General features: G+C 41.1%; 1 protein-coding gene across 1 annotated transcript in view; it reads left to right on the top strand.

Moving 5' to 3' along the window:
• Positions 1–3,537: 3,537 nt before the first annotated feature.
• MYEF2 (myelin expression factor 2) overlaps positions 3,538–14,121 on the top strand; it is a 21,332-nt gene continuing 10,748 nt past the window's right edge. Inside the window, exons 1-7 of the mRNA XM_083587132.1 lie at positions 3,538–3,821; positions 8,691–8,920; positions 10,101–10,153; positions 11,374–11,381; positions 11,497–11,590; positions 12,516–12,707; positions 13,659–13,812. Of these exons, the coding sequence (XP_083443258.1) occupies positions 3,676–3,821; positions 8,691–8,920; positions 10,101–10,153; positions 11,374–11,381; positions 11,497–11,590; positions 12,516–12,707; positions 13,659–13,812 (877 nt within the window). The 5' untranslated portion in view covers positions 3,538–3,675. The remainder of the gene's footprint in view (positions 3,822–8,690; positions 8,921–10,100; positions 10,154–11,373; positions 11,382–11,496; positions 11,591–12,515; positions 12,708–13,658; positions 13,813–14,121) is intronic.

Genomic DNA, 14,121 nt, shown 5'->3' with positions numbered 1-14,121 from the left:
TCTTATATCCATGATTATGAGAACCAAGAAGAGTATCAGAATAAGAATTTGATTTTAACACAAAGTTTTATTTGTGTGTGTATAGTAAGGTGGAAAACTGATTTACGTTTTGCTAAATTTTAGGTTAACTTGTTTTCAGTTTTTGGGATTTTCAGTGAATATTTTATATTGTTTTATGGACACCACATGGAGCTTTTTGGTGAATAAACGGTATATTGTTGTTTAGTCGTCTAGTCGTGTCCGACTCTTTGTGACCCCATGGACCAGAGCACGCCAGGCACTCCTGTCTTCCACTGCCTCCCGCAGTTTGGTCAAACTCATGCTGGTAGCTTCGAGAACACTGTCCAACCATCTCGTCCTCTGTCGTCCCCTTCACCTTGTGCCCTTCATCTTTCCCAACATCAGGGTCTTTTCCAGGGAGTCTTCTCTTCTCATGAGGTGGCCAAAGTATTGGAGCCTCAGCTTCAGGATCTGTCCTTCCAGTGAGCACTCTGGGCTGATTTCCTTCAGAATGGAGAGTCCATGGGACTCTCAAGAGTCTCCTCCAGCACCATCATTCAAAAGCATCAATTATTTGGTGATCAATGGAAGTATGTGCCTTCAGGAGTAAAGTCAAACCACTGGAGAGTTATGGCGCTAGCGGTACCTATTTATCTACTTGCACTGGTGTGCTTTCGAACTGCTACATTGGCAAGAGCTGGGACAAAGTAACGGGAACTCACCCCGTTGTGCGGATTCGAACCACCGACCTTCTGATCAGCAAGCCCAAGAGGCTCAGTGGTTTAGACCACAGTGCCGCCAATGGAGCCATAGGGGTGGGGCGTGGGTGGGATATGAATAGAGATGGGCTTGATTCCTAATTACTTCATAGAATTTATTAAGTAAATATTTTTGCCCTATTTTTCACGTTGTCTTGTCTTAGCGGCTTACAGAATAAAGACATAAAATGTGCAGAATGTAAACCACAAATGAAACACCAGAGATTAAAACATCAGAACAGCATTTGTGGTGCTTTAAATGTCTTTGCGATGGAACCATGTAACTAATAAGATTTCACTACATGACACCATCACAGAAACAGAATGTGATCAAGAGTCTTTACCCTCACTCTGTACAGGTGGACATTTTGCTCCTGGAGTCCTAGTTTGTGCCTGCAGACACACAAAAATGAAAGGAACGTTTTTCACAGCTTGCAAAACCTTTTGCAAATAGTGCTCCCATTTTGTTTGCATTCATCTTACAACCAACCTTTTCTGTGTTGGCATAAGCACCACTTTGTGAGCAGCAAATAACTTCTCTGCTTGACAAATATTCACCAAGATTCAGCAAAATGCTATGCAGTGGGAGCAGCATTGAGTAGTGTGACGTCCTAGTGTGCTTCAGCATGCCACCCCAATCTTGGTGTGGTGCAAGATTCCAGGGGTTCCAGACACTCACCCAGGGTTTGTGTTTCCTTTGGAATGAGGCACAGCAGAGACTGTGGTGTCTTTATGATATATGGTTTATTTACACATATATAACCTGGGCCTACGATGGAGGGATTCACAGCATTAACATCCCAAAAGGGTATTGTTTCATAGCCACAGCCTTGGATTCAAACAGAAAACAAAACATGTCTCTACCTTTGCCTTTCCAGCCTGCAGTGGCATAGCATGGGGGGCAGGGGGGCTGTGGCGCAAAATTCCAAAAAGGCACAACCAGGTATCCCCACACAGGTGCCGGCTTCTGCATGGATCCTGCAGGGATTCTGCAGTGGCCTCACTCCACCCAATAGCTGTGCCAACTCTGATCATGCCTTTTGCTTGTCTTGATGGAGGAGAGGGGTGTGTGATGGTGTGTAGAAACAAGCCTACTATCTGAAGATAAAGTTTTGTTTTATTCATCTGACCCCTTTTTGCTTCTGGCCCTTGGAAGGTTGCCCTCAGGCTGAAAAAGAACCTTTTAGGTTAATATGCAAGCTGGAACTTGCTGTCCTCCTGAAACTTTGCCAACATAGCCCCCCTGCACACTAGCTTGGTCAAGTACAGCATGGAAGATGGCATGATCCCCAAGGATTTGCTCTATAGGGAGCTGGCTTCAGGCCCTAGGCCTGTTAGCGGACCAATTCTGTGTTACAAAGATGTCTGCAAATGTGGCATGACAACATCAACCCTACCATGAGGGAATCCTTTGTTATGGGTCCACCACCTTGCTGTTTTATGAGTTGAGGTGGTCTCAGTATTTACCTGCAACCCTGCCTGTTTGAGACATATGGATAGCTCAGTTGGTTAGAGCACGGTGGTAATGCCAAGGTTGCAGGTTTGATCCCTGTATGGGACCCCTGCATATTCCTGCATCACTTCCAACTCTAGAATTCTATTATTAATGTCCAAAAAAGAAAAGAAAAAGAAGAAACATAGGATGAGGAAACTGTGGGTCCCAGGAGCAGATAAGTAAAATATATCCAAGATGGGATGTTTAGGTCCCGATAAGTGAGTAAGGCAGCGTGCAGGTGAGATGGGTTCTGGGAGAAGAAAGTTTTTTGGATCCAAAGAAAGAAGGAAAATGAAGATAAAGGGTTTAATTCAGCCATGAAAATCAGTGGGTAATTTTGTGTCAGTTGCCCTCTCCTACCCTGTTGCATTGTTGATAGCAAAATCATGTATACGCCCCTGAGATCTTTGGAAGGAGGGCAGAATAAAAATGAGTTATATATAACATAAATAAAAAGAGCAACACCCACGCCAAACTGTATTATGTATGCAGCTATTATTATGATTAAAAATATTTATTCTTGTTTTTATTATTACTACATGCCCTTCACCCCAACGTCCCAGGGCAGGTTACAACAATTTAAACGCAATGCGAAATACGGATTTAAACAGGAGACAACCACAAAAATTAGGGGAGCCTTGAAAGTACACATCTCAGGCATCAAAATCCAGGGCGAAGAGGTTTTGTTTTGCTGTATTTACAAAAAGTTTCACCGTTCGGGCTTCTTCACCCCACTGCTCATATTATGACGTTTCGTTAATTCAGCTAACGAAATGAGTCGTCGCTTTCGCCAGTCCTTCATACCCCCAGTGCTTTTTTCTGTGGGGTGGGGACGCATACCCCTAAACATTTTGTGAATAATAATAATAATAATAATAATAATAAATTTTTATTTATACCCCGCCCTCCCCAGTCAAGACTGGGCTCAGGGCGGCTAACAACCAATAATAAAAACAAGTTGATTAAAATACAATTTAAAAAATTAAGATACAACATTAAAACATTAGGATGCAGCCTCATATAAGTTTGGCCTCAATGAGGGGCAGTATTTCAATATGAGCAGGAAAAGGAGCGTACCCCTAAACGTTTTTTAAAGGAAAAAAAAACCACTGCCCACCCCGCCCCCACCTTCCAATATCGGCGATTAGCCGAAAAAAATGTAGGCATGCAGGCCGCCGGCAAAGGCCTAGGCCGCCGCCGCTGTCGCTATGACAACCGGGAAGTTGCCTGTCGGCAGGCAGAAAGGCACGGCCGCGCTCTCGGAGTTCTCGCGAGAGCCTGGGGGAAGCCGGTTCAGAGACTGAGGAGAGAGAGAGAAAGAGAGCGGGATCCAGCAAGTGGAGGCCGAGGCGCGCGCTCGCCCGCCCGCTCGCTCGCGAGGAGGAGGAGGAGGCGGAGGGCCTTTTCAAACCCGGCGGGGAAATGGCGGAGAACGACAAGTTCGAGGGGTCGGCGCCGTTGGGAGAAGCCGACGAGGCGGCCGCCAACGACCACGAGCGGCAGCAGGATGGAGAGGCGGGCGGAGCCGCCAGGCCGGAGAGCGGCGACGGCGCCAATGGCGTCAAAATGTGTGTGTCTGTGAGGGAGAAACGGGGCGGGGCGGCGGGCCAGGCCGGGAGGGGGGCGTGGGCAGCCCGCCTGGACCCGTTACCTGAGCGCGAGGATTCGGGGGGCCGCGCAGGCCTCGCGCCAGGCGGGTTTTGTTTTTTTTGGGGGGAGTGGTCCCTTCGCCATGGCGGGGTTGAGGCTTCGGGTTCCCCTCGTTAGTAACCATACCCGGCATTGTTTGGAGAGGGGCCGCTTGATGGGTGTGTTATGTGTGTGAGTGGGAGGGACAGAGGCTGGCTGGGCTGCCTGCGACTCTGGGATGGAAGAAAGGCAAGGGTAGGCCGTCGTTGTGTTTCTTAAGCAGGAACAGGGATGAAGATGATGATTATGATGGAGCAGTTATTATTAGATTGGCTCAGGGTATAAGCTGCCACATGATGCGATGGTGGCTGCACAAATGAAAGACCATAAAAGGAAAACAAAAACAACACGGTTGTAGTGATAAAGAATAACTACGAGTCGGATTTGCGAAAGGTGAAGAAATGGATCGAGAAGATTCATGAAGGGCAGAACCTTGTGGGAATGGGGTGTAACCCTGCGCACACTTTACCTTGGACGAAGCCCTGTTTTCGCTTTATGGGGTTTAGTTGTGAGTCAACAGGTACAGTGTGTCCTTTGCACTCTTAGTTGGCTTACAGCAAGGAGTCCCTTTGCACCTTTGAGATGGGCAGCTTGTTTTGTGGCAGAGGCCTTTTGTGGACCAGGACCCACATTTGTTATTCCAGGTTGTCAAGATACGCAACAAACAAGGCCAGTGCCCACCAAATGCAAGAGGATACAGTCTGTGACATTGCTATGCAAAGCACAAGATAAGCACAGTAACCACAACAAGAACAATTGGTGTGATAACACCAGTCTGTCAGTGTGTGTTCTTGTTACTAGTTGGTGAGTGTTAAAGGTCCTGCTTGAGAACCGCTAGGTCTGTCTGTTCCAAAGCAGGAGAAGTTTTGTTTTAAAAGTAACTTTAATCTCACATTTTCCAGCTTATAAAGTTTGAAACCCTTCTCTTCCAAGGTCCTAATATCCCTAGGGTTAATTTAAGAAACCTCTAGTTTGCTGGATCATTATAAATAAATAGAATTTGTGGTTTTTGTGTGCATACTTTGTGACCTTGCCATTCTCTTCCTTTGGTGATTACGAAGAGCACGGAGAATGTGGCCCCACACTCACTGTAGTTGCTTATTGTAATAGATAGGAAATAAATTCCACACAGACAGAAGAGCCTTTTCACATATATAATTACTGTATGGAATTCACTACCACAAGATGCATTGGTGATCCCTAGCTGCATTCATTGAGGATAGGTCTACTTAAAGCTGTTGATCATGATAGCTGAATAGAACTTCCCAGTATGGCAAATACTAGATCAGGCATAGGCAAACTCGCCCCCCCAGATGTTTTGGGACTACAGCTCCCATCACCCCTAGCTAAAAGGACCAGTGGTCAGGGATGATGGGAATTGCAGTCCCAAAACATCTGGAGGGCCGATTTTGCCTGTGCCTGTACTAGATGGTGGGGAGAAATAGCAGTGAAGAGCCTTCATGTGCTGCTTTCAAGCTTCCAGGAGCTGGCCACTTTTGGAAACACAATTCTAGACCAGATGGACCATTAGTGAGAAGCAGCAGGGGTCTTACTACATTTCTTCTTAGCCAGTCTGTAACTGGTTGCTGTAAAGGAATGCTTGGACTTCAGTCAAGTCATCTGTTCGGTTTCTCTGTTGAAAAATGAATCAAGTTAAGTTATTTCTTCAATGTTTATAGGTGTCATATTTGCTTTCTTAATAGCAGTAAACTTTTTCCACTTTTAAACTTCTCCTGGAATGATGGCTTCACAGAATACAGTATACCTTTCCAGGCTTTTAAAGAGCTGCTCATCTGGTCATATAATCTGGCAAGTAAGGGTACTGCAAGGCAGGGAACATTCAGGTCAAATATTTTTAGTTTTCATCAAATCATCAAATTGGGTTTTGTATATGTCTTTTTCATTTATAGTGTATGGAGTATGGTATTTGAAGATCACATAAGTGAATAGTAAAACTGTTTAGAATAGAAACTTTATGGCCAGCCTTTCAGTAGCTATGGTATATCTTCTTATTGTCTGAACTTGCGTTTGACAACATTAAAATTGGCAATATTGGGGGAAGCCTTTTTTAAAGAAAGATACGCATGTCTTTGTATCATTGCATTATCTCAATTCTTTGTTAATTTTATAATTGATTGATGTTTTTATGGAAGTAATGAGTATTAGGATCCCAGTGAAATATTTTTTCTATTCCCAGTTCATATTTATTGTTTGAGCTGTTCAGTTTTTTAATCCACCATGTTCAGCATTAGCCAACATTGCAGAAGTTTAATATAATGAGACCTTTTAGGTTAATATTTCTATTCTGTTAAGCAATAATGTGAAATCATTAAAAAAACCCTAATTTTTGGCAAGCCCCGGGCTCAATTAATTTGATGGCTGGTGCCATTCTTTTTTCATCTATCAATGATGGCGGTGGAGTTCTTATTGAAAAGAAGACTATCTTGAGGAAATCTTGAGGTTTCTATGGGGAACCTCTTGTGTTTTATTCAGTTATTCTAATAATACCACATGTAATCCTATGAATTTCATGTAAAATCTGTGCATTAGTCCCTTTCTTTATGATTGATTGATTTGTGAAGCTTTTCTGATTGCACTTTGCTTAGGAATTGATTTTGGTAGGGAAGTTGTAGTTGTACTTGACCTCAAATATTACTGTTTCAGAATCCCCCCCCCCCTAACGTTTGTTTAGTGTTCAGCTATCCCACAGTTCACCTTTGTTGGATCACCTAAGAACTTTCAAAGTTGGTCCTAATTGACCATTAGATAACAATTGGAGTTCTTTTAGTCCTAGTGCTTAAATTCCTCTGGATTTTTCCTAGCTTGGTCAGGAACAGACCTGTCCAAATTGTGTGGTTCCCTTATCAATCCTTTGTTGTTATTTAGAAATATTCTGTGAGCCATTGGCCTTTGCGTGGGTTAGAGTGTACAGACTTGTGATTGTGCACATTCAGGTAGAAAAAGTGTACAAATTGACAGCGTGGATATGGGGCTATGTGATCCCCCTGTCAATATGGATCATTTTCAAAAGATGTTGGAGAAAGTGATTTCCAGATGTTTTGTACACTGCTCAGGCTGTGTGTGCAATTCGGCCTTGTACATTAGCACCAGAAGTTACAAGCTCACAAACATTTTCACAAGCCTGGTTTTTCCTCCTTAGAGGGACTGGCAGATGGAGCACTCTGTCCCTCCTTTGCCAGTCCCCTCTACAACTGAAAAGCAGGCTATATATAAATGTGGTGGGTTGGCACAGGGAGCATAGAGCAGTCCCTGCCTCCACCACTAAGCTGCTTGGTTTCTTTGTTAGGCACACAGGAGGTACATATTCTGTACACCTAGCTTGGAAATTGAGCAGCATGGTGATGGAAAGAAGGAGCATTCCTTCACTCCATGCTCATGTCCTGCTTGTGGACTATGAACAGGATGCCACACTAAGTGGTCCTTTGGTCTAATGATGTATCAGACATGGATGTATTATTTTGTTTTCTGTATTTGACAACATGAGGGTTTTTGCCCTCCTCCACAGCTAGCATGGAAACACAGAAAGCTGCCCAAGGTCGGATATCTTTCTCCATGGAGCCTGCTTCCTTTCTGTGGTGGGTGGGGAGAAGGGCAGTGGGCTGCTGGAGGCAGCTTGAAGTTTTTGTCTCTTCTGGCAGTCTGCTCACTTTTCTAGATGAAATTCATTGCCACCCATGGCAGCCAGTTTAGTGGTCAGAAACATGACCAGCATAAGTCTACATTGCATTGCCTGGGCACATGCGTAGTCCCTAAGCAGAGAATTATCAAACTGGCAAATAAGTGTTGATGCTGACTGATGTTACTAGAAGACCATATATGTTGACAGGGCAATGTAAAAAATATGTTCTTCATGCATGTCAGTTTGGGCACCCACAACCTGTACACCAGCAGAGATTTCTGTTGCTGCATTGTATGCTAAAGAAAGTTCCTGCTTTGTAAACAAGTGTTGCTGTCTTCAGGCATTCTGATCCTCTTAAGCGTGGCAAAACTGAAATAGTTCCCTTCATAAGAAACCTGAGTAACTTTTGACTGAGTGTCGTGGTCTTATATTGTCTCAGTTGTGTATTCTAGCTTGTAGAAGGAACTGCTGGTTTCACTCCTACTGGAAATGAAAGTAAAGATATGGTTGAGTGACCTATGTGCAGTTCTAACATTGTCTCTTAGTGAGGGAAAAGTGTAACACTCTGAATGCATTAGGACCTAGATGAAAATTATTGCTTTCATTTAATCAGTCTCTCTAGTCATGGAAACTGGACAGAGATGCAAGCCAAAAAGGAGAGGATCATGGGCTTCATGTGATGCTACATGCATCTTTGCATTTGCACATGCAGGTTTATTTGGTTTTTAAATAGCAGCTGCAGGGATCCCCAGTCCAGATTGGGACCATAGCACAGCTGGATGAGGAGTCAACCCTTTCTTTCCTGTGCAGGATCTTGCCAAAATCATTCCTGGGAAGCTGTTTTTGGCATAAATATAATCTTTTTTCATGGGGGCACTTAGTCCCTCCCCCTTCCCACTCATACTGCAGTTCCAATTCTGGATCCACTCCCATGCCTGCTGTTTTAAAACATATGCACACAGGTGTGAAAGTTATTACCCTGAATATGTGTCATTTGTCCCTGTGATAGGTGCTACTTTGGGCTTTACATTTTGTCATAATGTCTTGATAGAATTATATACTTAAAAGCAAACTAATATTCTTATTTTTTTTCCTTCCTCACATGCAGGGAAAATGATGAAACGGGAAAGGATGAGAGACCACCTGTGAAATCAAAGTATATTTCAAAGCCTAAGGCAATCCCGTCTCTTGGACACAGGAATAGATTCCATCCTTACACAAAGGAGAAGGGTGCAGGCACTGGAGAAAAGAAGACCCTTAACCGTAACAGAGTATTCATTAGCAACATCCCATATGATATGAAATGGCAGTCTATTAAAGATCTTATGAGAGAGAAAGGTAACTTGCTCCTTGCAGCCGGCTTCTCACAGGAATGAGACAAACTCAGATATCTGGAATACTGTGAAACACACAGTTTTGGTTTGTCCTTTTCAACTTCTGCTTGTTATGTCTACTTTCCCCCTCTCTTTCACTGGAGACATTTGCATTGCAGGATAGTATCAGTAAACAAATGAAGTATCCACAGTCTCCTTCCATTCTTGTATGATAGTAGGTAGCCTAGAGAATATGCATGCCCTCATGAACCTTTAAAGGGACTGCGTTATGTCTAGGTGTAGTTCTGAATATAAGCAAAATTTAGTGTGCTTTTAAAGTATGAATGAAAAGATGTCCTTCAAAAGATGTTTCTGTATTTTTCTTGGTGGAATCTGGCTGTAGAATTCTCTGTCTGCATTGTCACTTCTGCCATGACTTGTCTGTCTGGAGCTCTATATCACGTTTGTTACTACAGTTGTAGTTTTTTTGAATGCCCCAAACTTCTTGCCATGGGCATGTCTGGGGTGGAAGAAATCCCAATTCATGAACTGTCAAAAGTTGGTTTTGAATTAACTGGAAAAAATGATTGCTTCAAAATCATGCAAAGAACATTTGGTTTCTAGGCCTTAAAATAAATAAATAAAACAAACCTTTAACTGTGCTAGGTGTATCTGTTGTAAGGTGACGTGACTTATATGATTTGGTTTATGCAATGAAACCTTAGAAAGTGTGTGGCTTGCTGTGAAATTTTTTGACTTTTGTAAATTGGTTATTCTATTGAAGGCAACCTCTTTACTATTTGAAGCTATTCAGGTAGAAAGTCACCTTAAAACAGCTGTTGTTAGCAGGATGACAAATGTCACTGAAAGTGTTATTGTTGATGTCCTTAATTGAGAGGTGAAGGGACTATTTGTATATCTGAACTTGTTCACCAACTATATCATACTGGCCAAAATATGATCTGTAGTATGAATTAGGTTAAATATAGTTGTTTTTCTTTAGCTTTTGAGAATGTGGCTGTTGCATATTCCTGAAAATTAGCTAAATTATATAGACCTTGACAGGAGGTATGTTGGTCTGGTTTTGATTGTTGGTGAATAATAGGTGCTTCTTCGTAGAGTTGTGCACAGGGACACAGCAAAGCAAGACATTGGTGTTTAAATGCATTGTCTCTTGGTATTTTCCCTTTGTATGTCTTATGTAGTTGGTGAGGTTACATACGTGGAGCTGTTTAAGGATGCAGAAGGAAAATCAAGGGTAAGTGCCGTGGGCAATCATCTGCTAGAGGTTTAATGTTCCTCAGCAGTTTTACTTTTGTTTAATACTTGTACCAGTAATTGGAAAGTAAGTTTCATTTTTTTTCATTGATGTTATTACAGACTGAGGTTTCTGTATCAGATACAGCTTTGTCAACTTTCATATAAACTGGTGTAGTTGGATGCAAGGGGAAAGCTCTTTTAATATGTGTCTAAATAAATGGCATTTACCTAATTCATTTAAAACAGCAGCTCTCGTTAGGATTTCTGGTGTGTTCAGATGTGTTTTAAGTTGAGCATTGGAAAAATATCACTGAAATGATAAATTAAGTGTAGCATTCTAATCTGAGGCTTGAGTATAAACATATGTTTTGATGAGCCTAAAAGATTGCAGGACTTCTTCTGGATTATTGAACTTGTCTAGGGCTTTTTAAAAATGGAATGGAAGGAGTTGGTTGTTAGGCAGTGGATTGCCAGCAATGAGGGAGGCAGTTCAGTGCAAAGAATGTTAAAAGCTGCTTTGTGTCTGTCTTCTTAAAAAGGTCAAACGTTCAAACTATAGTAAGTCTGAGCCTGCTGTGTGAACAAGAGAATGCAGGTTTGACTCGAATGTAAGCAATTAAACCTGTTGGGTGTCTGGTTTTTTCCCTTTGAAAATTTTATTTAAATGCTTTTTTTGTTCGGCCTGTGGGAATGTTTCAAAAAATAAAACAAAAATAGACCTAAACTGGTTGCTTTATTTTTATTGAATAGTAGCACTGAAAAAAAAGCAATCAAACTGCTTCTCCTTAAAACTGAAATATGGAGAAGAGTTGTTAAGTAATTTTCTGGAAAACCTGAGTATTGCACTTTAAGATAATCATCCACTTTTGGTTATCCTGCTCAGTTTTTTCCTTTAGTTGGTCATGGGAATTTGTATATCATTTTCACATTCTATTTCTGGTTTGGCTTTAAAAAAAAAGTCAGAGTTTTAAAAAACTGACCATCTGTGTCTATATAACCAATGTTAAATAAATAAACTTTGTAATGTATATGCAAGGCGGTAGGAGAAATAACTAGCTTAATGTTGCTCTTCCCACTCCAAAAGTACATTCTTCATTCAGCTTGTCTATTTTTGTTAAGTTTGTCTGAAATGTTAAAATACTTCATTGCAAACTGCATTTACTAAATCAACTTTATTTTTTCCTTCTTCCATGTTGGCAAATCTTCACATGGCTATAGGGTTGTGGGTAAGTGTTCCTTTGTGTTTTTTCCTTTGTTTTCCCCTAGTTTATTAATGTATTTTAATAACAATTTTAAAAGTTCATCACACAAACCAAAATATCATTATTTTGTTTCATCCAGTGTTGTTGAATTCAAAGATGAAGAATTTGTAAAGAAGGCACTGGAAACTATGAATAAATATGACCTAAATGGAAGACCATTGAACATAAAAGAGGTATGCTTGTAGTTTTTGCAGCTTTGATGCAGAGTATTGAAAGAGTTTTGGAATTCTTTTAAAATAGCAGAACAAACTGTATAGAGTTATTAAATGCCCTCACAGATACTTCCACACAGTAACAACAATCATACTTCATTTCCAAGCAACCAATGATATCAAAAGTGCCAATTTTCTCTCAGAATGACAAATACATTCAATTCCTACTCCTTGTTTCCATTACCTGTAGCTTTTAAATGGATTAGATATGCTGCAGCCTCAGACTGCTTGTCTAGGGAACTGTTGAGGCACTTGTATAATTAAAACTTCAGATAAGACTGCTATACTGACGTGAGTTGCTTAGGTTGGGGATTTACATCCTACTGATATTCTTGAGTCTTAAAATATGCCTTTCCCCCTACAAGATTAGATCTGTAGTTGGATGAACAATCACCTTTAAGTCTGGGGAATTTGCTGTGTGGCTCTGATGTGTATCATGTTCAGATTGCCTTGCTGTGGGAGCAATAAGGGAGGAATAAAATGTGTCAGCATTTTCATTTGCCTGTATGAGTGTTCCAGTCTGAACCATGATGTCAGAGAGTTATGTTTTCTACGTTTGATATTAACAGAGAGCACCAAGATAATTGAATTTGGTTTTTGAAAGAACATGTTAGGCTGACAGATTTCTACTTGTCCATAGGCTAGGTAACAGCATATGAAGTGGCAGTGCACACTTGTCTCAACCCTCATCTGAAAGGACCACCTCTAGAGGTGAGGGAGCCAGGTCTCCATGCACATGAAGTACTTCTTCCTTCTGCCGCTGCTGATAAGGATGCTAACTGCTCTGTTGTGATACTGTGAAATTTCAGAAAGAAAGTACTGTTACCATTTTTTCCCTGTGATTTGGGATTAACAGATGTATATTCTATTACTAAATTTGTTGTAGGATCCGGATGGTGAGCATGCTCGCAGGGCGTTGCAGCGTGGAAGTGGACCCTACACAGGAGGACATGGCCCAGAAATATCACCTGGCTTGATGAATTTGCCACCTTCTATTATTAATAATCCAAACATTCCTCCCGAGATTATTAGCAATCTGCAGGCTGGCAGGCTTGGGTCCACCATTTTTGTTGCCAATGTAAGTATAAATACATACTGGCTGTGCATTGCTTCATTTTGGAGCAAAGCATCAAGTTTACTTAGCACAGCACAAGTGATTTTTCTTAGCCAATAGTATTCATGCCTGTTTTAACAGGGCTTTAAACACTGCTGCATCTCATCTGAGGGTGGTTTTGTGTATCTAAACTGCAATATGAATATTTTCCCCAACTTGGTGCCTTCCAGGTATTTTGGACTACAGCTCGCATCAGCTTAATCAAGTTGTACGGTGGTACCTCAGGTTACATACGCTTCAGGTTACATACGCTTCAGGTTACATACGCTTCAGGTTACACACTCCACTAACCCAGAAATAGTGCTTCAGGTTAAGAACTTTGCTTCAGGATGAGAATAGAAATCGTGCTTCGGCGGTGCGGCAGCAGCAGGAGGCCCCATTAGCTAAAGTGGTGCTTCAGGTTAAGAACAGTTTCAGGTTAAGAACGGACCTCCGGAACGAATTAAGTACTTAACCTGAGGTACCACTGTAATTCAAAACATCTGGAGACCACCAGGTTGGAGAAAGCTATTTTAGGACCTCCAACTTAATTTTTTATGCTGCTCTGCAATTCTTGAAACTCATTTTAATAAACCTGTTCTGTGAGCTGAGTATGCATATGAATAGTTTTCTCTCAAAGTAGCCAGTTTTAAAATCAGTACATGGTTTTTTGTTTACTCTTCCCCAACTAGATACTGTTGGATTATGTGCTCAGTGTACTACATTCCTTTTGATAGTATATTTTTTATATATACATATACATACATATATATATATATATATATATATATATATATATATATATATATTATATATATATATATATATATTGCTATACTTAAGCTATGTGTAGAGTTTGCCCCTGTGCTAAAACAAAAATCCTGTTTTGTAAGACAAAATTGTGTTGGTTTGTTTCATGGAAACTTTCTTTTTAAGCTTGACTTCAAAGTTGGCTGGAAGAAATTAAAGGAAGTGTTCAGCATTGCTGGGACTGTAAAACGTGCAGATATTAAAGAAGACAAAGATGGAAAGAGTCGAGGAATGGGAACAGTGACTTTTGAGCAGCCAATCGAAGCTGTTCAGGCAATATGTATCCTGACAAGAGTTGGGGAGTGACTGGGCCTGATTAAAGGAGTATGTTGTCAAGTGTGGGTTAAATAGGAATGCATTATTTTCTGTCTACATTATATTTGACTTGTATGTTTGTGTGAATATAGGTGAGCTTTTCAGCAAAGCAGTTGATAATTTTTCTGTTTGTAGTATATTTGATCATGTACATTTCTCCTTGATATACTAACTATATTACTGCTAGTAAGGAGATTGACTATAACACCATGGTTACATTGGAGTAGGAATAACATAGAATGGGGAGAATGATAATGTTAAGGGGAGAACTTGA

Source organism: Podarcis filfolensis (genome assembly GCF_964270895.1).
Source record: "Podarcis filfolensis genome assembly, chromosome: 14".
Lineage (NCBI taxonomy): Eukaryota > Metazoa > Chordata > Lepidosauria > Squamata > Lacertidae > Podarcis > Podarcis filfolensis.
Note: the sequence above shows the minus strand (reverse complement) of the source record. Positions and strands in the feature narration are given on the sequence as shown.